A 25,224-nucleotide genomic window follows, 5' to 3' on the forward strand; every position below is an offset into this window, starting at 1 on the left:
CTATTTGAACTAGAGCACGATTAATCACCGATCCAGTACCCGCAGAGGTATTGATTTGTTGTGGGGAACTTAAAAGACTTAGTGACCCCGACAGATTTAGCATGCATCAGTCATTATTTTGAAAACAAGGAGTCTTCGTTTGGCGGGGATCGAACTCACTACCTCTTGAATATGGGCCCAACTAAGAACAAGAAACTAAGATGAATAGCATTTTAATTGAAAGAGCATAATTTTACAGTTTGGTAAAAGTTTTTGTTGTTGTTTTTATAAAAAAAAAATTTTATCACTCACAAATATTTTTTTTTAATATAAATAACATTTTTATTTTATTAAACTTGTTTACTCAATGGAATCTTGATGTCTTTCTGATGAAATCTCGATCGATGAGTGTCTGTGTCGATGGAATATTGCAGTTAAAATTTAAACTACTTTCCGATTGGGTAGAGCACTCATAATAGCTAAAACTCCGTGTCCAATATCGTCCCGTAGTGGACTGATCGTTAAGACACGGTTCCCAGCAGATCACCGAAGTCAAGCATCACTGGCTACGGTCAGTGTGCGGGTGGGTGACCACTTGGATCAGTCTGCGTAGGGACCGAGGGTGTGCGGTATTGGTCCTCGTTAAACTGCGCTACCGTAAAATGTTCGACTTCGCGCGCAGGTCATCGGGCTACCGAAGCGGGGGTGCCATCCCCTCCGCAGAGGATCAAAATTGTGATGGCATGTCTTCGGATCAACCTCAGGGATGTTTCCCAGACCGTCGCCAATAGCCCATTGCGCAGATCTAGTGCGACGTAAATGAACTACAACAACCGTGTCCAATATCAGTGCTAGATAAAATTGTCGATGGAAATGGGCTTGAAAACTACCTTAAACATTAGTTCTAAAAGAAAGCTCCATGGAAATTTTAAGAATATTTTTAACAATTATATACCAAAAATAATAAGAAAAGAAAAAATATCGTAGTACATTACTATAAAACTGAAAATAGGAGAAGAGGGAAAGGGCCAAAAACATGCAACCGGTATTCTCCCTAGATGGCGCATTTGAGAGTTGCGATCGCCTATCATTTCCTGGTTGCTATCCGAAGAACTGAACACGATATTACAGTCAAAGGAAATTTTTTGTTATTAAATGACTGACAGATCAGTCCACAATACAGCTAATATTACCGTCAAAGGGAATTTTTTGTTATTAAATGACTGACAGATCAGTCCACAATCATTTCCCTACGAAGAGTTCATCACGAAATTATTGCGGAAGATCCCAGGGAGCAAAAATATATCATCTAATATAAAAAAGATACAATATAATCAGGAGTGGATCCAGAAATTTTTCCTGGGGGGGTCATAGACTCAGATTCCCCCTTATGTCTCCTTGAAAAATTTAAATTTTTTTTTTTTTTTTTTGCAAACTATTAAAAAAAAATTTTTTTTAATTTTTTTTTTCGATTTTTTGGGGGGGGGTCATGACTCCCCCCCCCCCGCTGGATCCGCCACTGAATATAATTCAGCCGTGCTAGAAGACGCAAGACTTGTGAATCCTATCTTATTCTAATATTAGAGCTAATATTACGAAAGATTAACTAGTATTCGAACTTTAAAAAGTATCATCTATTTCATTACTTTTGATGCTGTGTGCTACTTTTTTGTGCCACGGCACCTCAAATTATTAATAAATAAATATTTATTTCTAAAAGAAAACAAGTAATAAGATTTTCTACGAAATATCTTTTTTAGCAATGCAATGTTATGCTAAATAACTCAAGAAAATGTTAGTTTCGTTTTCGTGATTGATGAACAGACAGTTGAGTTGTTCTTATTGATGATATGCTGATGCTGATGTTGTTTATAAGACGCCCGCCATATTTGTCTTTTGTTCAACAACTTCTAATATCTGTTACTGATATTTATTTCCTTGGAAATGTCAGGTAAAAAAAAAAAATCATTTATCTATTAAAAGGAACGTTGAAAAACCGTTGATTTTGGTCTCTCTAGTTAGTAAGGCCATACGAAATTATTTAATATCTTCTTGCCCTCGTCTGAAAGGTATATTCTGATATTGATCATTAAGAGACTTTATGTTTTGATTTTCTATCTGCATTCTGACCTTCTTTCTTTTAAAATATTACTTTCGAAACGTGCTCTGTAAAATTATTTTAAAGATGAAAATGTTCATATTCAAATTTAAGCAATAGTTTTCAACTCTTTTTATTTTTAATTTACGTTATTTAAGAGGCCAAGTGAAAAAAAATTAATCTACCTTTTAGCATTCTTCAACGCTAGATTGCTATATTTCGAGTTAATATGAAATGTGTTAATGTAACTGAATATTAAGAACAAATAAATTTTTGATTTAAAAAATGCCTTGCAATGTTAAAATTTACTTAAAATCATTTGTTTTGATCGAAACAATTTTTTCCAATATTCGTTTTACTTTGGTTCGAGTATATATTAAATATCATCTAAATTTTAAGTATTATTTTGTCAAAGTAAATTATTTGCAGAAGAAATTTATAATTTATTAGCATTTCTATCTTAATTAACAAAATATATCTTGCATCATAAGTTGTTTGCAATCTACAGTAATTATTTAAAAAAAATTATATTACTTTGCAAACCCATAAATTCTGCTTTTGAAAACAAAAATTCTGAGAATGAATCTACTACCATCATAGAATCCAATGATATCAGTATTTCAGAAAATCAGGGGCGGATTAAACGCATGCAGGCCTTAGGCCATTCGAATTTTTGGGGCCCTTAGATCAAATTTTTTTCTGATATATTTTTTTAAAATTCAAATTTAAAAGTATTTATATATCTTTTCATTTAAGGAAGCATATTTAATATAAATTAAATTTTACTTTATTTTATTAAATTAGAACTAAAAAACAATGATAATATTTTGAAAAATCATTGTTTTTCTTATTTTTCTTAATTAATTTTCGAAAAATCCATTTTAAAGGGGCCCCAGGCCATGGCCTAGTAATGGGTAATCTGACCCTGCAGAAAATATAAATGATTTGGAATCTGTGATAAATTTTGATACTGAAAGTGACTTTAGCTGATCACAGTCTCAAGACAGTAGACTTTTGAGCTCTAGTCAATCAGATATTGAGGAATTAGAATCTGGTTTACCTTCTAATTGTAACACAACTAATCCTTTGCGATGAAGAGTCCTTGTTGTTCAAACTGATAGAATGGGCTGTTGGATTTAAAATCAAGCATAATGCTTTAAATTCATTGCTGAAAATGTTAGGTACTTTTTACCCGGAGCTACCTCTTGATAGTAGAACTTTATTAAAAACTGCTAGGCAGTCGAATGTTGTGAAACTTGAAAATGGTGAATATTGTTATTTCAGTATAACAAACTATTTTAAGAGACTTAACAGGGGTCTGTCCAGGCCAAATTTACTACTGTTTAGAGGTACCTTCACAAATTCAACTTTAGGAAAAACAGTAGTTTCACAAAAAACTTTTTCTTAAAATTTTATTTTTGTATTCCTTAAGAAACGATAAATCCATATTTTTACCATATTTCTGTAGTGATTTTTTAATATAATTTTTAATTTTCACAAATTATGTCGAAATGTTTACAAAATAGGTACCTCTCAGAGAAACCTAGACAGACCCCTGCTTAATCTAATTGCTTTATGACCTAACAAAGTAATCAATATGCGTTTTCATGTTGACGGTTTACCTATCAGCAAGAGCACTGGACTTCAGTTTTGGCCCCTTTTAGGAATGATAGCTGGTATCTATTATCTTTCTCCATTTGTCATTGTTTGTTACTATGGCCAATCTAAACCACTGTCTCAAAGTCAGTTTTTTGAAAAATCCATCTTGGAAGTTAAGGAATTAAAAGATAATGGCTTTCAACAGAACAATATTAATTTTAAATTTTCCATAGAGCATTTTAACTGTGATGCTCCTGCTCGAGCATGGGTTAAATGCGTGAAAACCCACAATGCTTTTTGGGGTTGTGAGAAATGTGTCCAAAAAGGAACTGTTGGTTGATGGACACGTAAAGTTTCTGGAAATGTTAAGTCCCAAAAGAGCGGATGAGGATTTTTTTTCCCTTGCCCATCACGAACACTACAATGGGATTTCTCCACTTACTTCACTGGAAATAGGTTTAGTTTCTCAATTTCCTCTAGATCCTATGCACCTGGTTGACTTGGGAGTGACAAGAAAGTTAATTCTTTATTGGATTCGTTATGGCAAGAGACAAAAAAACAAACAGTTGCCGAATAAGTGAATAATTTGAGTAGCAATGCTTTTCCTTTTAACTTTTGTAATGTTAATTTTTTGATTAAGAAAATGATGGAAGAATACTAGTTTTTTATTTTTTTTAACAGGGCGCAATTCAATTCTTAACTGAGCAGCCCCAGTTAAGCATTATATTAATTTGTTATGTAATCTTTTCTTTTTCTTCTCTTCTTTTTTTTCATTCTGCACATTGTAATAGAGGGCATTGTTTTTTGTTTTAAGTGTTTTCTTTGCATTTGGTTTGTTTGAGAAATCGCTGTTTGACCGGTTTAATGTGAGTATTTATTGTCTCCAAGATTTTGTTTGAATTTCTTTTCTGAATTGGTTTTATGTATTACATGTATTTTTTCCTGAACTTCTACTAAACCTTCAGGGTACTGAGAGAGTTAATTTTGGCATTTAATTTGGCCTCTCTCTCAATAGAAAAGGTTTTGTTTCATGGCTTCCGAGGCCGGTACCCCCTGAAGACGTTGGCTTCAGTGGTCATATTTTTATTTCCTTCGTTTTCTTCATTGCTGTATTTATATAGTCTACAGAAGCTTCTCAAAAGAGCTTGCTTCATTAAAAGAATGTCTGCCTTCTGAATTCAATCGTCAGCCGAGATCTCTAAAAGAGGTGGCTAGATGGAAGGCCACTGAATTTCGTACATTTTTATTATACACCGGTCCCATTGCAGTGTTTTCATCATAGAAAAAAAATGGGTGAGAATTTCTCACCCTTTCTCAAAAACAGGGTGAGATTTCAGAAAGTTAAGTGAGATTTCTAAAAACTGAAAAAATACAAATAGACTTGGAAAAAAAATTTCTTTTGTTATAATACATTTTTAACGTCTTCTATTTTTTAAAGCATTGAATATTTTTGCTGCATCATCATTGAAGATTTTGCCTTTACTAGGTATTTGTCCATCTTACATTAGCGCATAAAAAAATTTGAACGTCTTACATGAAAAACCATACCTACACTAAACACGTGGTTGCAGAGAAATGTGTTCTGAAAGGGGTTCCGTGGTTCGGAGGGGTTGTGTTCTGTTGTTCGAAAAGGTTCTGAACAATGCCTACTGGTAAATAGAGAAGCTGGATAACGGGGCAAGTGTTGAAAATAATGAAGATCCAGGAAGAAAAGTGAAACGGATTTTATTCTAAATGACGTAATTCGAAGCTTTTTCCAAAATGAGAGAAATTCGCGAATTTTGAAATTGATTTATAGAATGCGCGAATTTCTCGCGGTAATCATTTTTTAATGCGAGAAAAGAAAAAAATATGCGAGATTCTCGCGCTGTAGTGAAAACACTGCATTGTTATGAAAAATATTTTGCCTGAACCATTGTATATACATTTTCTATGTTTACATGCAGCCATATCTGTTTTGTCGAATCCTTTATTGTGCAATAATAATATTTACATTAACCTTTGCTGAGCAATTGTTATACTCCTTTGTTGAAGACATGCAGAAATATTATGGTGATGCTTCTATTGTATATAATGTTCATAATTTGCTGCATTTAGCTGATGATGTTAGGCAACACAAAAGCTTGCCTAATTTTTCTGCGTATAAATTTGAAAACTATCTTGGCCAGTTGAAGCAACTTCTTAGAACAAAAACAAAGCATTTGGCTCAAATCAGTAAATGTTTGTCAGAGGATACTTCTTTTCTCAACCCAGAACTTGCCATTAAAGTAACATGGCTGCATCCCTTAGTACGGAATGCTTATTGCAATGGCACATCTGAATGTGAATATGGTGCAGTTTTGTTTGATAATAGAAGATTTTCAACAATCAACTGTAAAGATTCATGTATACAATTCAACAATAAAAAACTAATGAAAATAAGACATATTTTAAGAAAATCTTCAGGCGAATGCATATTTCTCTGTGACCAGTTTTCAACCTTAGATTATTTTTACAACTAACCATGCGACTCAGAGCTTACAGCTATGTTTAAATTTGATCTTTTGGGAAATGAACCCATTTCAGTCAAATTTAGTGAAGTGTTGGCAAAATGTATTTGTATCTGGGAGTTAAAAACAATTATAGTCCTTATTCATAAATTTGTAAATTTTTCTTATGTAGGTGTTTATTTGCTATTGTATGAATTTTTTTTTCCTTCAAAATGTGATGTACCAAATTGAGGGGCAAGAAGCATTGCATATTTTGTATGGTCTTAGAAAAAGCACTCTCACTGTACATTTGGGCGATTCCATGGTGTAGGGACATTTAGAAATTATTATTTTGCATACTTTTTGTAAATATATTTGTATATTTCTTGCACATTTAGTAAAATTATTTTCATGTGTTCATATTCGGTAAAAAATTACTAATTATTCCTGGCCTAGATACATATTATCCAAAAAATAAATAAATAAAAACAAATACAAAATATTTATATTTGCAAAACCATGGAATTACCTATTTGCTCAACTGTTTTTCACTTTTGAAATATTAAACTCTGAATATTTTACTATTTTTATATTGCCCTACAAAAGATTTTGAGAGAAGTGGTTTGACGACTATTCTCTTTCCTTGATAATGTTAACAAGGCTAAAATAAATTTTCGGAAAACTGATTTAAAAAAAATTTAGTTGTGAATTTTTTTTTTTGTAATGTGAAGCTTTCTATATAAAAATATTAAATAGTATGTGAAAATCTCATTTGCGAATTTCTTGTCACTTTTGATTTTTCTATTGCACGCCAGTATAATTCAAATGGATGTTGCCTCTTTGTTGATCGTAAAGCAAGTAAATTATGTGATACAGTTTAAATGTGCAGATGAAAAATCAGTATAAGAGACAAAAAATTTGAAATTAGAATTTTTATGTATATCTTATTTTTGTATGATGACCTATATATTGAAAAAAAAATTTTTTGATCAAATATAAATTTTTTTTAAAAATTATTTTTGCAAATTCTGTTTTAATGTTGATAGTGTTAGCAACGGAAAGAAAATAGTTGCGATTCAGTTTTTTAAAAATCTATTGTGAAGTACATGTGTTTTTTTTTTTCAATTGCATTGTAATTTTACTATTTACAATTATTCTAAATGGAAAATTAATACTTTGAATAATTATTCATTTTTTTATTTTGAGTAATAAAATAGCGACCTCTTTTCACTTTGACAGGCTAGCCAAAACTTGTCTAAAATGTTTATAAATGCATTTTTTGAGCTATAAAGTTATAATAAATTATTGTTTTTATTTTCTCTTCAAAACATTTATACTTTTTTTTTGCACTCTTTCTAAACAGTTTTGGGAAGGATGTCACCAATTTTTTCTTTTTTTCTTTGAACTTAACAGCTTGCAGAGCTGAAATAGTTAGAGAAATATTGTGCTAATTTGTTTCATCATGTAAATATGCTTATGCACTTAATTCGACATCTTACATTATAACAGTGTTTTCACTACAGCGCGAGAATCTCGCTTATTTTTTTCTTTTCTTGCATTAAAAAATTTTTAACGCGAGAAGATTGCGCACTCTATTAATCAATTTCAAAATTAGCGAATTTTGGAAAAAAATTCGTCTTCTGCTATTTTGAATAAAATCCGTTTCACTTTTCTTCCTTGATCTTTCATTATTTTCGACATGGATCTCTGTTATCTAGCTTCCCTATTTACCAGTATAGTTCAGAACCGGTGAGAACAGCAGAACACAATGCTCCCCCCCCCCCTCCCGAATGACGGAACACCTTTCAGAACACATTTTTCTGCAACCACGTGTAAGATTTCTTCATGTAAGATGTTTAAATTTTTTTCAATGCTACAAATTTACTAAGTGATTCCGAATAGTTCAGCATCTGTTGCAAGGTCATTTAGCACTCAAAACCGAATTAAGACAAAATATCGTATACAAATGACTGATAAACATTTGAGCAACCTAATGAGAAAAGCTGATGAAAAAGTAGATATAGATCGTTTTCCATATGATGATGCAGCAAAAATATTCAATGCTTTAAAAATTAGAAGATGTTAAAAATGTATTATAATTAAAGAAATATTTTTTTCCCCCAAGTCTATTCGCGTTTTTCTAATTTTTAGAAATCTCACTTAACTTTTTGAGATCTCACCCTGTTTTTGAGAAAGGGTGAGAAATTCTCTCTCATTTTTTTTCTGTAATGAAAACACTGTTATAAGTATATTGTTATACTTCATACCTTCATCATGATTTTTGTACTGTGTATATAAATGTTTAATTTTATTGTATGTAAAAATCTATTTCAAAGGAAAAAAGTATGCTGTTGTGAATTTCACAGAAAGTGACACTGTCGAAGTCATACCGACTAAGTGGTTATTGGGCAAAAATGTGGCGAAGTGGCCCAGCAAGTTGCCCACTTGTAAAATTACTAAGTATCTGCAGGACAACTTGCCTGCTGATGACCAATGGGAGAATTTTAAAGTTAAAGTTCTTTGCTCCTCCAGTTAGTATTTTTTCTTCTTTTTATTATTTTTTTGATTAGGATTTTACGAAGATTAAAAAAGAAAAAAATTTAATTTTAGATTGTTTTAAAAGTGCTCACATTAAAGCTCAAGAAGCGCAAGAAACATCAAATCTTGAGTCATCTGCGTCTGAAGATGAGACAACTAATACAAAAAGGAAACGGCAAATACCTGTACGATTTAGGCAGGATTCCAGTACAGATGATGATCTGGAAAATTTTTCAAATTCTAAGAAATCTAGAAAGAAAAGGTTTAAGGCACACACCCCACCCTCTTTAAGTTGTGAGTATATTTTTTAATTTTTATTTATCTTCACTTTTAAAGTCAACATTATAAATATAAGATTTATTTCACTTTATACAGTTACCACTGAAATCCCGGCTGTTGCGCAGTCATCCCAAAGCTATTCGGAATCTATGTTGGCAGAGAGTGACATTGAGATTACTCTCGATGTCTGTATATGTTCAAATTTGATTTAATTTTAATGCTATAGTATACAGTGCGCTTTAATAAAAATATTAAAAATTGCAAAATTCTACTATATTCATTTTATCAAGCCAGATTGGCAATTATAGATTTCTGTCAGGGGTCTGTCCAGACATTTTGTGAAAGGCCCGTTTTTGTAAAATTGTGAAAAAATTACTCGTAATTTGTGAATATAAAATAAACGTTAAGTCACATTCTTTCAGTTCTGCTTTTGTGAATTTGTGCAAATAGGGTCCTGTTATTGCAAAAAACATTTTCAAGGAGTTTTTAAATTGTAAAGAGATACAAGATTATGCTCAACACTGTAAAATTGTAATTAAAAATTAAATTTTAAAAGATAAACAGCAATTGCTGCTAATAAATAAGAGATGCAACATACAAATATTTGGTATTTAGTCTATACTGCTGAACGCAGAATATTCATTTCGGAAGAATAAAGGAAGAAGCGTCTGCCGAAGACAAAACTTAGTTCATTTACATCTGTCTTTCTCCCCCCCCCCTGTGAAGGGTTTATTCGATTAATAAAACAATACTGAAGATAAACAAATTTGTGAAGGGTCCGATTAAGAGATAAATTATTTTGTGAAGGGTCCGTTTTTAAGTTAAAATATTTTGTGAAGGGTTCGTTTTTATGAAAAGATATTTTGTGAAGGATCTTTGTGAAGGGTCCCAAATTTCTTCTAAACAGACCCCTGTCTGTATAATAAATATAGCAATAAAGAAAATGAAGGAAATAAAAATAATATGACCACCAAAGCCGACCATGGGTGCAAGTCTTCCGTCCCCAGGACGGATTTCTGTCTTTCGAAAATGTCCGCAGGCGGAAGTATGACGGAAAAAAGACTGACTCGAAGACGGAAATCGGAATTTTTTTTCTGTCCTTAAAAATATTTTTTAGGTCTACGTTATTGGTCTACTTTCTTATGTCCTGTTGTTATTTTATCAAAAGACAGATGAATAAATATTTTTTGTACAGTATTTAAACTTGATGTATTATGGTAAAGCTTTCTTAGATAGTTTGCATATGTTGAGGGGGTATTGTGTCTGTTAGGTATTTCAGTCAAAAAATTTTCAGTCTTGGCCTTTTTTCCAACTTGCAACCATGAAGCCGACGTCTTCAGGGGGTACCGGCCTCGGAAGCCATAAAACAAAACCTTTTCTATTGAGAGAGAGGCGAAATTAAATGCCAAAATTAACTCTCTCAGTACCCCAAAGGTTTTGTAGAAGTCCAGGAAAAAATACATATAATACATAAAACCAATTCTGAAAGGAAATTCAAACAAAATCTTGAGAGAATAAATACTCACATTAAACTGGTCAAACAACGATTTCACAAGCAAACCAAATGCAAAGGAAACACTTAAAACAAAAGAAAACAACACACCCTCTATTAAAATGCGCAGAATGAAAAAAAAAGAAGAGAAGAAAAAGAAAAGATTACATAACAAATTAATATAATGCTTAACTGGGGCTGCTGAGTTAAGACCTGAATTGCGCCCTGTTAAAAGAAATAAAAAACTAGTATTCTTCAATCATTTTCTTAATCAAAAAGTTAACATTACAAAAGTTAAAAGGAAAATCATTATTTCTCAAATTATTAAAAAAATTATTCACAACCTCCTGAAAACTTTCAACGGTACTAAGAGAATCTGAGTACCATACTGAGGGTACTGAGAAAATCCTAACCAATTGTGAAAAAACTAAATTTTTAAAAATTTTATTACCCAGATTAATATTAAAGTTGCAGAAAAAAATAATTTTAAATTTAAAAGATTTTCTTTTATCAAAAGCACCAATTTTAATTATTTTATCAACAATATAAATTTTAAAATCTAAATATTCCACATTTAAGCAATTCTCATTAGTTTTCTTCAAAACCAAATCTTTAGGATAAATACTATAAATAAAATTATAATTCACAATTAACAAAATCAAATTATCCATATATCTAAAAGCATTAAATTCATTATACTCAAGAATTTCTAGCATTAATGCTTTTGATTTTGAAAATTTGTAGTGGAATTTTTGTTAGGCATTTATTTAATGAGAAAATTGATAAGTCTTATTGGTTGGATTTATGTAGCTTTAATCTTTTTGAGAATGTTCTTTTTAATGGTTTAGATTTTTATAAATAAATTATAGAAATTCCACAAGGTAATTCCTTTTCTGGTGCTTTTGCTGATATTTTTTTGCATTTTTTTGATGCTAAATTTCTTGAGTATAATGAATTTAATGCTTTTAGATATATTGATGATTTCATTTTGTTTAATTGTGATAATTATAATTTTATTTATAGTACTTATCCTAAAGATTTAGTTTTGAAGAAAACTAATGAGAATTGCTTAAATGTTGAATATTTAGATTTTAAAATTGATATTGTTGATAAAATAATTAAAATTGGTGTTTTTGATAAAAGAAAAGCTTTTAAATTTAAAGTTATTTTTTTCTGCAACTTTAATACTAATCTGTGTAATAAAAATTTTAAAAATTTAGTTTTTTCACAATTGGTTAGGATTAAAACTATTTGCAATAATGTTGAAAGTTTTCAGGAGGCTGTGAATAATTTTTTGAATAATTTGAGTAATAATGATTTTCCTTTTAACTTTTGTAATGATAATTTTTTGAATAAGAAAATGATTGAAGAATACTAGATTTTTTATTTCTTTTAACAGGGTACAATTCAAGTCTTAACTGAGCAGCCCCAGTTAAGCATTATATTAATTTGTTATGTAATCTTTTCTTTTTCTTCTCTTCTTTTTTTTTTCATTCTGCACATTTTAATAGAGGGCGTTGTTTTCTTTTGTTTTAAGTGTTTCCTTTACATTTGATTTGTTTGTGAAGTTGCTGTTTGACCGGTTTAATGTGAGTATTTATTCTCTCAAGATTTTGTTTGAATTTCTTTTCTGAATTGGTTTTATGTATTATATTTTTTCCTGGACTTCTACAAAACCTTCGGGGTAATGAGAGAGTTAATTTCGGCATTTAATTTGGCCTCTCTCTCAGTAGAAAAGGTTTTGTTTTATGGCTTCCAAGGCCGGTACCCCCTGAAGACGTCAGCTTCGGTGGTCATATTTTTATTTCCTTCGTTTTCTTTATTGCTATATTTATTCTTTCTTTTGAAAATTCTGCTGCTTTTAAGCTCGTTTCTTTCAAAGATAGTTTTGTCAATTTAGAATTAAATATTTTGTATTCTTTTACCCTGCCTGTATAATAAGTATTAGTTATAGTTTTTTTAGAAATTTTTTTTAATTTTTCATAAAATTATTAGTTAACTTTTTCGACTCGTTTTAAAGTATTATTAAATTTTTGCTTACTCCTAAGATTAGTTTGCTATTTATCATTTTTGTAGGGGCCCCATCAATTCCCATTAACCTTGATGAAGTTCCGCAGACTTCCAGCGAAGTCCCAGAGATGTTTCCAGCAATGCCAGAGCTGAATAATTTGTATCCAGAAACCTCTGTTGCAGTTCCAGTGCCAGAAATTATTGGTGTTGTTGGAGCCAATGCTGCCTCATTATTTGGAATGAGTGAGTTGTTATTTCAATTATTTCTTTCATTACTTATTGATAATGATTAAATAAAAGTTGTTTTAATACAGTAAAGCGCCGATTATCCGAACCCTTATTATCCGAACGTCCAATTATCCGAACTATGTCTGAATTCGTTTTTTGTTCAAAGTTTAGAATACTTTTTAACTTATCAAAAATTTTTCTAAAATTCTGAAAAAAGTAGATCATTCGGATGAAAAGATGCCAGGTTATGCAGCAGAAGAAATAGAAAACTGGTGTCGAGACACTGAAAACGTCCCGGTATTTCAAATGATAATGAAATAGTTGCTAAAATTTTGAATGAAAATCAAAACTCCACAGACGAAGAGGAAGACATAGGTGATCAAGTTCAAAATAGTGGACCTTCTCATATGGAAGCATGCAATTCATTAGATATTGCAATGAATTGACTAGAACGCCAAAATGATGTTGATCCAGTTCAGTTGATCTATTTAAAAGAATAAGGGATATGGCTGCTCAAAAAAGAGCATCTTTTTGGAAACAAAAGTCTTTGCTGGATTTCTTTTGTAATGAAAATAAAGAAAAATGTGGTTAAATCAGTAATTGACAAAAAAAAATTTAAAAAGCTCAAATATGATTAAAAATATTCAAAATGAAAAAAAAAAGTTTTAAAAAAATAAATAAAAATATTTAAAATTTGAAATTTTCTTTTTAAGCAGAGCTATTTTAGATAGTACTGCCTGTCCTAAACCTGGAAAAAGTGTGAAGGCAAGTTAATGCATAAATAATGATCATTTAAACTAGATTTTAAACAACCTTCCAATTATCCAAACTTTTCATTATCCGAACGACGTTCGGTCCCGAGCAGTTCGGATAATCGGCGCTCTACTGTATATAGTCTTTTATAAACTTATAACATTTAAATATTTTTTTTACATAATGTTGTAAGCTATTTTTCGACAAATTTTAAAATGCCATGTAACGTTTTGTAGATTGATCAACTGCACCAATTAACAAACGTTCTTAACTAAATTATGACGTTTGTTCACACCTATTCCGATGAACCTGCAGTTCGTCACCCAGGGGTAGAGATCTTGGTCGATCCATCGTATCATGTCTCTCCCCCCCAGTCCTATTATGCTGCCTCGTGGTGGTGGCCCTGGTGAAATGGGTGAAGTACGTCCGGAGTTTTATACTCTTGGTTGGGTCACCCAAGGCGGTTAGGCCATTCCACTATACCGAGCTAAAGCATAAAGGCAATGGGCAAAGTCAGTCTTCTTCCACGTTTCTAGTACCAACAGAAGCTGCACACTTCTCCTTCACCATGAACTTTTCCTGTATGCCTAAAATGTAATGTGCACCAGGCTACACCTGATCATTTGCTGTCCTGTATGGGACTATAGAAGAATTTTTATCTTGGAGGGTCCGGCGATGGTATATGATTTTCTGTCGGTGAACGGTCTTCTTGGTCTAGCCTTGTTCTGGGCCAAGTGGATTAAGTAACAACAACAGCATGTTTTTTTATGTCATAATTATGGATTCTAATATATTTATAATTTTTAATGATTTCAATAGTTCATATTAGGCATGTAGTTGTTGGCATCTATAGAATGTAAATTCTACGAGCATAAATGGAGCTCTTGTCTGTACCTCAATGCTTAGCAATCACTTATTATTCAGTGCTTATGTCCTATTGCTAAAGCTATCACACTGTAGCTAATGTATGTTTCTGTCACCATGTTGTCATACATCATCATATCTATTTGCATCTTAAAGTTGTCTTTTTTTGATGTTACAATGATAGTTACGCATTGTGTGGAATCTACCATTAAGGTCACGGAATTAGCTTAAGTGCCCTAGTAATTGTTATGTACATTTGTCACTCCAGGGAACGATGCAGTCCCTACAGTGTCAAGTATGGCAGAATAAAGGTGTCTCTTTAAGATCCAATACAAATTATCTTTATTAGTCTTTATTTTGTTTACTGCAAGTGCAAATACTAAAATTTGATTTTATCTTTTATTTAGTGAAACGTTTGTTTTGTGAATTGGAGCGGTTGAGGCTGGAGATGAAAAAATTGGCGCAGGAGCATGCCCGAATGAATGCCACATTAGTAGGGTTACAAATTGATGCTGGAAAAAAGGTTGCCAGTCCCATTACTTCCAATCCTATTCCGAACCTTGATTTGCCAATCCAAACAGATGAAGATTTAGTTTGTTTAAATCAAAAGTTATCAGAAGAGACTAATTTGTCTTCAATTTTGGTAATTATAACATTTTTAAAGTATTTTTTAATTGATTAACTTATAAATCAGGGTTGGGGTTTTGGACGTCCTAAACTAGTTTTGGACAGGACACATGGGTTTTACTGTCGTAAACTGAGTAAAACTGTCTTAAAGTGTTCAAAACCTTGAACTTTGGTTAAAGGTAAAAATTCTATATATGTAATCATTGTACACATAATAATTACATGTATCTATAAATATTTTATATTTTTTATGCAATTTACTTTAACTTATTAAAGGAAAATAATATTATATAATAGGAAAAGGTTTATAATTTTTTAAGGTCCACAATTCATTGACAGACAAAAGTGAATGTCTTATCCTTTAAATATAAATATGCTTTTAATACTGATAAATTATGCTTTTACATAAGAATAAATAATGCACTATTAAAAAAAAATTTTTTTTTTTAAAAATACTAAATTTGTTTAAAAATCAACCTTTTATTTTTCACAATATTTAAAAAAAAAAATGTTATAAATTCTGCTTTACTGGATGATAAAAAAGACATCTATTTAAGTAAAAAATTGTTTTTAAATATAAATATATTAGTTTAAATTGGAAATACAAAATAACTGAAAAATGTATTAACTGTTTTAAAGGGCATAACATCAGTTTCAGTTACTGACACTGGTGATGTATCACCACTATGCTAAAAGAATTGAACATGAATGAAATAACAATATTCTTGAACAGTACTATAGATAAATAAACCTGTTTATGACGAACCAAGCACTTAGTCCGTAATAGCTTAACCTGATTGGCAAGGTCAAACTTCAGTTATGTGCTATTGAATTTAAAGAGGACCAATTGAACTTGATTACTGATTAATCTCCTTTGTTTAATGTTTAAATTGAAGAGTCAAAAAATATTAATAAAACATTATACTTTAAAAAACAAATATTCTCCAGTAGATTTAATTATAAATATGTTATTAGTTCTATGCTTATTTTACCTTTTAAATATTGTTCAGATAAAATTGTGACATAATTTGAGTAAAAGGGTTTTTGACAGGACGGTTTAAACCGTGTATTAATCCATTCTGTTCTAAACCTTGCCAACCCTGTTATAAATAATTATTGACATAATATTTCAAAGAAATTTTTTTTTTTCGTGTGCTATATTTAATTTTTTGCAGACACTTTTAAAAGCAAATCAATTTATTGTAGCCACTTAAATTTAGAAAGGTACAAGCAGTTTCTTATTTATTTTTGACAAAATGATTTAATTTTTAATTTGACTAAAACAAAACTCATTTCAAATTAAATTTTTTAAAAAAGGAAATTAAAATAAAAAAAAAGTTTAGTTTTTATTATTTTACTAATTCCAAACATTTTGTAAAATAACCATCATAATAATTGTTTGTTAATCATACAATAAGTGAGTTAAACTTACTTAAATTTCTCAAATAAAAATAAATTTTTAAAAAGTTTTTACTTTAGTAAAATTTATTTGTATATTTAGTTAGCTTTGCCTTGCTCTTTTACTTTACATTTTATTGCAATTTGTCTTACAGCAATAAATACTAAATTATGCTTAAACTGGTTCCTTAAAATTTTTCTGTCTATTTTGCTTCAATAATAATTTTTTGCTTTTATTTTTCTTTTAGGTTAGCTACCTTTCAAATATATGTTATGGCAAACAATTGTCCTTTTTTACCACTAACTTATTAAAAAAATTTATTGCGAAAGATGTTGCTCTGCAATACAGTAGACTTGGGAGAAAGGGAAAGAAATCTCTTGAAGACTTGAGGGAAATATATCATGTGCTTTTGGGTATGCATTTTTTATTTCTAAACAATGAATAGAATGAATTTAAATTTTTTTTAAATTTTTCCAAGCTTCATGACCAGGGTTATATTGAGTGTGTTTTATGGAAAATGAAGAGGCATTTGTTCTATGTTGGTGAAAAAGAGAATGGATATTTAAAGTTAATTGCTTAGGATTTTAATCATTGAGTTGTTGAAACTATGGATGCTGTTTTCAATACAAATGTAAATAATAACAATCTCAAGCTCAATACCTGCTCTAGTTCCGGTTAGAAAGTTTGCAACTGCTTACTACAGCTTATTCCGCGAGGCGATATTTTCAAACAGATAATTTTGTTTTCAATAAAGGAAGTAAATAGATCATTTCTGAGTTCAAATCTGCAGTATTTAATAAAATATTAATGATATTAAGTAATTCTGGTGAGTTTGAAGTGAAAATTTGTTTTAGTTATTTATAGATATATTGTTAAAAAAGGTGACATGGTTGCTAGATTTTGAATAACTCGCTTTTTTGGCAATCCTGATTTGCCCTCTTTCCAATTGTTTATTACTGTAAGTTCTTGTTGCAAGCTGTGCACCATCTTACTTTTGTGTTAGCACCTTTAGCATTGTAAACAAAAGTATTGTGAGCGCCAAATGGCTTTAAAATACACCTGAAGCAGTAACCCGGAAGTATAGGCAGTATGGAGCTTGCAGCGTTCCCTAGTGTAGAAAACACCATCCATAGTTTACCATCTCTTACTATACAGCTTATTTGTGGAAAAAAATTAAAAAGCAATAATTACATTCTAAAGGAAAAGATAGATTTAAATTTAAGAGAATAGTTTGAAATAAAAAGAAGTCTTCTTAAAAATAACATTTAAGTTAAAATGTTTGATTTAAAAAAAACATGTGATACCCATACATGCTCCACTGCTGTAAATTACATTGCTTGAAAATAGTCAAATTATGATAACATTAAGAATAAAACATTTAAATATATATCTATATGTGTGTCCGAGAATTGCCAGAAATAAAATAGAATATCAAAACTTTCTTTTCTTTTTTATGAAGAACTTTCTTCTAAGCCTGGCTTTTGCCTGCACAGTCACCATGCCTTAATGTACAGGATATCCGCGCACCTGAAAAGTCATGAATTTCGGTATTGAGCAAAATTTGTCATGATTTTAACTATCTTTTAAAAAAACATCATGGAAAGTCGTGGATTTAGGTCACCAAAGAATTTTATTTTTAAAATGGAACCCCCCCCCCCCCCCCAATTTCATGTTGTTTCGAATATCTGAATTTGTAACAAAATCCCCACTCAGAATCATATTTTATTAAAATATAAAATGTTTTTATCATGTTCTTTAAAAATTATGGTGTTATTTTAAAAAATGAAAGAAAAAACATCATTTCTAGAGTGAAGTATCTTTTAAACTTCTGTAATTTCAGAATTATTATTATTTTTATTTTATCAATTTAAAATTATAGCTGAAGCAGGCAGGAAAATCAGGAGTACTTCTTTTCTTTCTGATGAACAAGAAAAGTATCTTTAGAATATAATTCTGCAGAAAAAAAGAAGAAAAAAATTATTTGCTCAGCTTATTTTTTCAGCTATTTCATTGCTTCAACTCTTTCTTTACTCTGTTTTTCAAATTTAAAATCAATACATATGAAGATGAAGAGTATAACAGTTTTGATTATACCTATCATTTCAATTTTGCTATTATAATCAGGGTTGCAAAAAACCCGGGTTTTTGTAGAAAAAACCAACCTGGGTGGGTTTTATTGGGCTTTTCTGGGTTCTATTGGACTTTTCTGGGTTTTTCATGTTTTCATGGGGGCTTTTTCAAAAGAGAGGCAGGGATAAGTACCTTATTTTAAAAAAGCTTATTTTAATATTAATAATTAAGTTTAATTTTATAAATTGACTTCATACAGATAATTAATACAAATAAATTGATGTGAAAGTCAGAAAAAAGTTTCTTCTGACATCACGATTCAAAATGTTATATGTACTCACATACATCACACATTTCAAACTTATTTTAACACAGGATTACTTTTTATTTATATTTTAATCTTAAAAAATATTTGAAGAAATATATTTTTTTTTGCATAGAAAGCAAATAAATGGCATTGAATAATCAATGACCATACAGTCAAATCTAGTCCGCAAGGTGACTCTCCTGTCTCCAACACAATTAGTTTTTTCACTATAGGTTAATTTTTTTTAGTCTAGACTACATAAATATTTCAATAGAATAGCTCTTTAATATAACAGAGGATAAAAAAAGAAATCAATCTTAGAAAAACCCAGTAAAACCCACTTTAGAGTGGGTTTTACCCAGTAAAACCTGAGCGGGTTTTATTGGGCAGGTGGGTTTTTTGCAACCCTGATTATAATGCTTCATTAAGTCATGAAAATTTCTTGGAATTAGTCATGGAAAGTCATGAATTTGAAAATCTGAAATGTAGCAGATACCCTGAATGTACTAGTCTGTTTGTCCTTCAATTTTTGTGTTTTAACCTGATCTCAAACTATTAGTCAGTGAAGTAGTGGGAAGTGAATGTAGTCTATCTTCATCATTAAAAAGCCAGTTTTAAATGAGCTTTTTTTTTTTCAAAGTAAAATAAAAAGTAATTTTTTATTGCAAAATTTATATCAATTATTTATTTAAAAATTAAAAATGTTTTTTTTTTTTTTTTTTTGTAAGTTGTTCACTTTATTTTTATCCTCTTATTTTTATTAGCTACAATGTCACTCCACTTTCCAGAAGCTAAACGTGAAGAGCTCTCAGAAAGACTTGGCAAGGTCCTCTCTTGTGCAAGAGAATGGGGTTATTCAACGAAAAGATCTTCCCTGGTGGAGTTTAACGACCTCAGTAATTCATTGCATGTATCGGATAGCTTGTAAAAACGAAAAAGAACATGCTATATTTTCTCTTTTATTTCATTTTTTATTTAATTTTTCACTGTGATATAACCTAGGAATTGTAAAAAATCAGTACTAAAGAATTTAGCTTAATTATTTTTGAATTTATTGACTTGTGGCATAACTACCACTATAAATGTTAAATATCAATTCCCTAGTACAGTGGTTCTCAACCTTTTTTTTTTTTGTGCCGGCACACTTTTAACGATTTCGAAATTTGACGGCACACAATGAAGAAAATTAGTTTAAGAATTGTTTACTAACCTATAATACACTGTGTTAAATAGTTTGTGATAATAATTTTGAATGTGAAATGAAATAATATGTACTACAAAAGCTTATTTATTTAGAGATTAATTATTTCTTCCGACTAATTTTTTATTAGTTAGTAACAGTTATTTATTTTTTTGCTAGTTATTAATTGTTAACTTGTTTTCTATAGTTATTAACTGTTATTTTTTTGTGATTTCTTGTCAACTAGTTTTTTTTTGCTAATTATCAAATTGTTGGCTTATTTTTTTGTTAGTTATCCTTTGTTAATTTGCTTTTATAACTATTAATTGCGTAGCTTGCTTTAATGATTAGCTTTTATTTCCGTTTGAAAGTTAATATTTAGCTTTCTTTCTTTTGTTAATTAATAATTTTAATAGTCAATAAATTTTCTACTGACTTCATTATTTTTTTTAATTGCCAGAGACAAGACAATCGCCGACAAAATGTTTACGTGGTTAAAGCCTGGAAAAAATTATAAAAACAGGGTTGCCACTCCACAGGGAGAACAGGGAAGACCTGGAAAATACATGGAATTTAAAAATCATCTAAAATAACAGGGAATTTTGATTTTTTCTTTACAAACAGGGAAAATACAGGGAATTTAAAAATCATCTAAAATAACAGGGAAAATGCAGGGAATTTTGATTTTTTCTTTAGAAACTGGGAAAATACAGGGAATTTTAATTCTTATTTTTGTCATTTAAAAAACAGTGACCACTCAAAGCGTAATCTATGGGATATTTAGCCATGATATTTCAGCTGTTCTAAAATATTTCATTTACTATAGCATTATTTAAGTATGTTCAGCTGTTTTTCCAGCAATTAAAACTTATAAATATAGTTAGCCCAATGTAGCTCGCACAAAGAGCACAGTAATTGTTGTTTCCACTTAATATATTGTGTATAATATGTACAGGGAAAACACAGGGAATTTTTTTTCCACATTTGAGTGGCAACCCTGAAAAAGTATATATATACACTTTTCTTTAATTTAGACTTTACTCGTAATAAAAAAAAGTATTAAATTTTTTTTTTGTATCATTTCTAATATTAGGCGGCACACAAAAATGCCGCGGCACAGTGGTTGAGAATCACTGCCCTAGTATATAAGACATGTTAACTTGTTTCTATCATGAGGTACCTTTTGATAGATGAAGGTTGACATAGTCTAAGATTAATTCCCCACATTGGTGACTTCCGAACATGATATGAACTTGCCAACATGATGGATGGTTCACATTAAACAGTCGATTTGCTTAAAATATACTGCTCAAAGAAAAAGTAAATAAATTTAAAAAGAAATATGGTGAAGTAAATAAAGTCTCCCGGTCAATAAAAAATAATAATAATAATTCGTGTTGGCAACGAACTATAGGGGGCGTTGTTGTATGAGACGAATACATGTGATTTCTATATGAACAGTCATTCAATTACTCTGGAGACGGCTTCAATGCAGCATTGTAACGTTCCTTCTTTATTGTGATTTATTAAATTTAAAAAAGTAAAATGTTTGATATTCTTTCTTCTGCAAATGAAAACCAAATGGTATCTCCTTTTTTTTTAGAGAAGGAACATCCAAAACACATAGAAAAATATTTGTAAATAAACAGAAAAAATATGTATGTTTTTCTTAGAGTTAAAACCTAATGCCTTAGAAATAGTTTTACTAACTTTAATGATATGACATGAAAGGCCCATTTAAACTTTACATTCCATAGTTTTAAGAATCATATTTCTTCAAACATTAAAATGAACAAAAAGTAGGACATAAAGCCTCATAATTTTATGTAATTTAAATTTTGAACAAAGTTTTTTGACAACAATTTATATCAAAAAATTTCAAGTTTCAATAAAAATCATTATTTAGAAACTAAAAGACGTAAAATAAAGAATGCTTACAAAACAAAACAATTCTTTTTTGACGCCATTTTTTAGTGCTACGAAAATGCGTCTTTGGAATTTGCCAAAAACAAAACAAGATGCAATTTTATTTTTTCAGGAGCGAAATATTTTACCAAAAAAACGAAAATGTACCAATTTACTTAAAGTGTTATATTTTATGATTTGTCCCAAAACATTTTATATGTAGATTAGCGGCACTTAAAAACCGCCAAATCTGTAGTTGCCGTGAAAAATTATTTTAACAACAATATTTATCAGAAAATTATAAACAAAAAACTTTGTATTTTAAGATTCTTGCAAACAATGTATTTGATTTAAATTACCTGTGTTTACAATGCTTAAAGTTTTAACACTAACGTAAAATGGTGTACAGCTTGCAATAAGCACAAACAATAATAAACTTATGGAAAGAGGCCATATCAAGACTGCCAAAAAAAGCGAGTGATTCCAAATCTAGCAACCATGTCACCCTTTTTAGCAATATATCTCTAAATAACTAAAACAAATTTTCACTTCAAACTCACCAAAATTACATAATAACATTAATATCTTATGAAATACGGCAGATTTGAGCTCAGAAATTATCTAATTTATTTCTTTTATTGAAAACAAAATTATCCGTTTGAAAATATCGCCTCGCAGAATAACATGTAGTAATCAGCTGCAAACTTTCTAACCGGAACTAGAGCAGGTATTGTTTACATTTCTACTGAAAACACCATCCATAGGAATGTACTACATTTTCCCTTATCTTAATATTTTTTGTTCTTCAATTAATAAAAATATTTTTTTTAAAAGTTCCATATAGTTTCCAAACTAAACGATTTTAATCTATATGAAAATCAAGTCAGAAACTAACGTACTTCCTTCTTCAAAGACTCTCCACACGCTTATGATGGGAAGTGTTGACATAGGCAGGGCCGGATTTAAGCTTGGTGGGGCACTAAGCTACTGAAAATGATGGGGCCCTTATAAGTTCAATTCCATTTCTATACACCTAAAGTAAACTGTCATTATTTTTTATTGCTGAGTATTAACATTATATTATTAAAAAAATTTGATAATACAGGGTGTTTATAAAGTCCTGAACCCATTTTGATGTTTAATAACTCATAAAATAATAAAAATAGATTAAAATTAATAACATAAATGGTTAGATAGGCTCAAAAAGTTTCATGACCCTTGTCAATGAACTTCCACGTGTGCCCCCTTCGTCGCACGGAGAATATCAGCTACAGCTTACAGTGTTTTCATTACAGAAAAAAAGTGGGTGAGAATTTCTCACCCTTTCTCAAAAACTGGGTGATATTTCAGAAAGTTAGGTGAGATTTCTAAAAATGAAAAAAACACGAATAGACTTGGAAAAGAAATATTTCATTTTTAGCATCTAATTTTTAAAGCATTGAATATTTTTGCTGCATTATCACATTGAAAATGTTCTATATCTACTTTTTCATCAGCTATTCTCATTAGATTGCTCAAATGCTTATCAGTCAGTCTGTTAGTATATTTTGTCTTAATTCGGTTTTGGGTGCAACACATGCTGAACTATTTGGAACCACTAAGTAAATTTTTAGCATTGTGCACACACTTTCCTATCCTCTTCATCTGCCAGCATAGGTTTTTCAATTATTTCTGCTATAGAATAGTGAGGTTATTTTCATGTTCTTACTTCATGCTAGTATTTGATCCGTATCCATTGAATATCCGTATTTGTTTCGTTTTGACCGTTCCTACCCACATTTGTCCGTTACGGACTAGAAAATGTTGCCTTAACAAGGTATTTGTCCATCTTACATTCAAGCTCAAAAAATTTAAACGTTTACATGAAGAAACCTTACCTACGTTAACACGTGGTTTTAGAGAAATGTGTTCTGAAAGGGTTTCGGGGGTGCATTGTGTTCAGCTGTTCGCACTGGTTCTGAACAATACTGATAAATAGGAAAGCTTGATAACAAGGACTGATGTTGAAAACAAGGACTGATGTTGAAAATAAGGAAAGATCAAGGAAGAAAAGTGAAACGGATTTCATTTAAAATAGCGGAAGACGAAATTTTTCCAAAATTCGCGAGATTAGCTCATTTTGAAATTCATTAATAGAGTGCGAGAACTTCTCGCGTTAATCATTTTTTAATGCGAGAAAAGAAAAAAATATGCGAGATTCTCGCGCTGTAGTGTATACGTAAATCCGGCCTTAGAGGAGAGAGTTCTACTCTACGCCACTTGTAGCCCATTTCGATCGCCAATCATAATTTTTCCTGGAAACTTTACCACCAGGGGCGGATCCAGAAATTTTTCCTGGGGAGGGTCATAGACTCTGATTACCCCCCACCCCACAATATTTTTGTTTAAAAAAAAAAAAATGTAATATTTTTTTTTTTTTTTTTGAAGAAAAAAAAAACTGGGGTTTTTAATGCTAGTCTTCTCATTTATTTTTTTCGTAATGAATAATACATAAATAATTCAAGTATTCGTCTTTAAATAATAAATGTAATGCTTTTTTTAGAAACTTTGACAAATCTGTAAATGATTTTTTCAACATCCAAATCAATTTCTCGATGAATGTTTAATAATGCGAATTTCGTTTTAATCTTTTGGATTATGATTCTTGAAACAGTGAAGAACATAATTATATGGAAAAAAAATTGATTTTTCCGACCTACCTAAGTGAATATGCCCCCTTAAATAATTTTTAAAATATTTTATTTCTTTCGTAATAAGAATTTTTCTTTACAAAAAAATTTTTTTTTTGGTCATGACCCTCCCCCCGCTGGATCCGCCACTGTTTGCCACCCACTCTAAACGCCCTCTTTAATATGATTGGAGATGTCATAAAGGAGTAATGCGATTTGAATAAAATTTTGAACCTAATACCACCTTGATGAAAGATATGACCTAAAATTTTAATTTTTTTCACAACATGTATTTTTTCAGTGCAACTGAGGACCTCATTCACACTCGCAAACCAGGGACCTTCTTAATTTTACAGTAAAAACTATTCTTTTTTTGTGTTTAATTCTTCCAGGTGTGATATTTTGACTTACAGTTTATTTAATATATAGTTGTTAAAATTTTTAAAAACAACCAATTGATTTTTTTCCTTTAAATATTTGAAGAAAAAAATCATTTATTCATGAAAATAAAATGTTAATCATTTATTAAACAGGACTAAAAATTAATGTTAACTACAGAAAATAAATTTCTGTTTATTGTAAATTAATGACTTGATTTAATGAATTTATAATTTGCGAGGTGTTCAGTAATGCCTGCCCTAAATATACATTTTTAGAACCGTTATCAAGAATGAAGTCAAAAAGAATATACATTAAGGGCTGTAAGCAAATACTTAAAGTATGGAGAATCCAAAACGTTATTGAAATTTTTCGAACCAC

General features: G+C 30.2%; 1 protein-coding gene across 1 annotated transcript; it reads left to right on the forward strand.

The window, feature by feature from the left end:
- Positions 1-1,457: 1,457 nt before the first annotated feature.
- Positions 1,458-19,750, forward strand: LOC107450010 (uncharacterized). The gene is made up of 7 exons (XM_016065712.4): positions 1,458-1,930; positions 8,481-8,675; positions 8,755-8,976; positions 12,530-12,706; positions 14,716-14,951; positions 16,582-16,747; positions 19,476-19,750. Exons 1-7 carry the CDS (start codon positions 1,924-1,926, stop codon positions 19,637-19,639), a joined length of 1,167 nt encoding a protein of 388 aa, XP_015921198.3. The 5' UTR covers positions 1,458-1,923; the 3' UTR covers positions 19,640-19,750.
- Positions 19,751-25,224: the final 5,474 nt, after the last annotated feature.

The sequence above is a fragment of the Parasteatoda tepidariorum genome, chromosome 4, assembly GCF_982258835.1.
Source record: "Parasteatoda tepidariorum strain Cologne lab strain chromosome 4, Ptep-v5.0, whole genome shotgun sequence".
NCBI classification, from domain to species: Eukaryota; Metazoa; Arthropoda; class Arachnida; order Araneae; family Theridiidae; genus Parasteatoda; species Parasteatoda tepidariorum.

Bases quoted from the DNA above. Each gene is read 5' to 3' on its own strand.
- LOC107450010 (XM_016065712.4), top strand. The intron at 8,977-12,529 runs GTGAGTATATTT...TCATTTTTGTAG, and splicing joins CACCCCACCCTCTTTAAGTT to GGGCCCCATCAATTCCCATT. The intron at 16,748-19,475 runs GTATGCATTTTT...TATTTTTATTAG, and splicing joins AATATATCATGTGCTTTTGG to CTACAATGTCACTCCACTTT.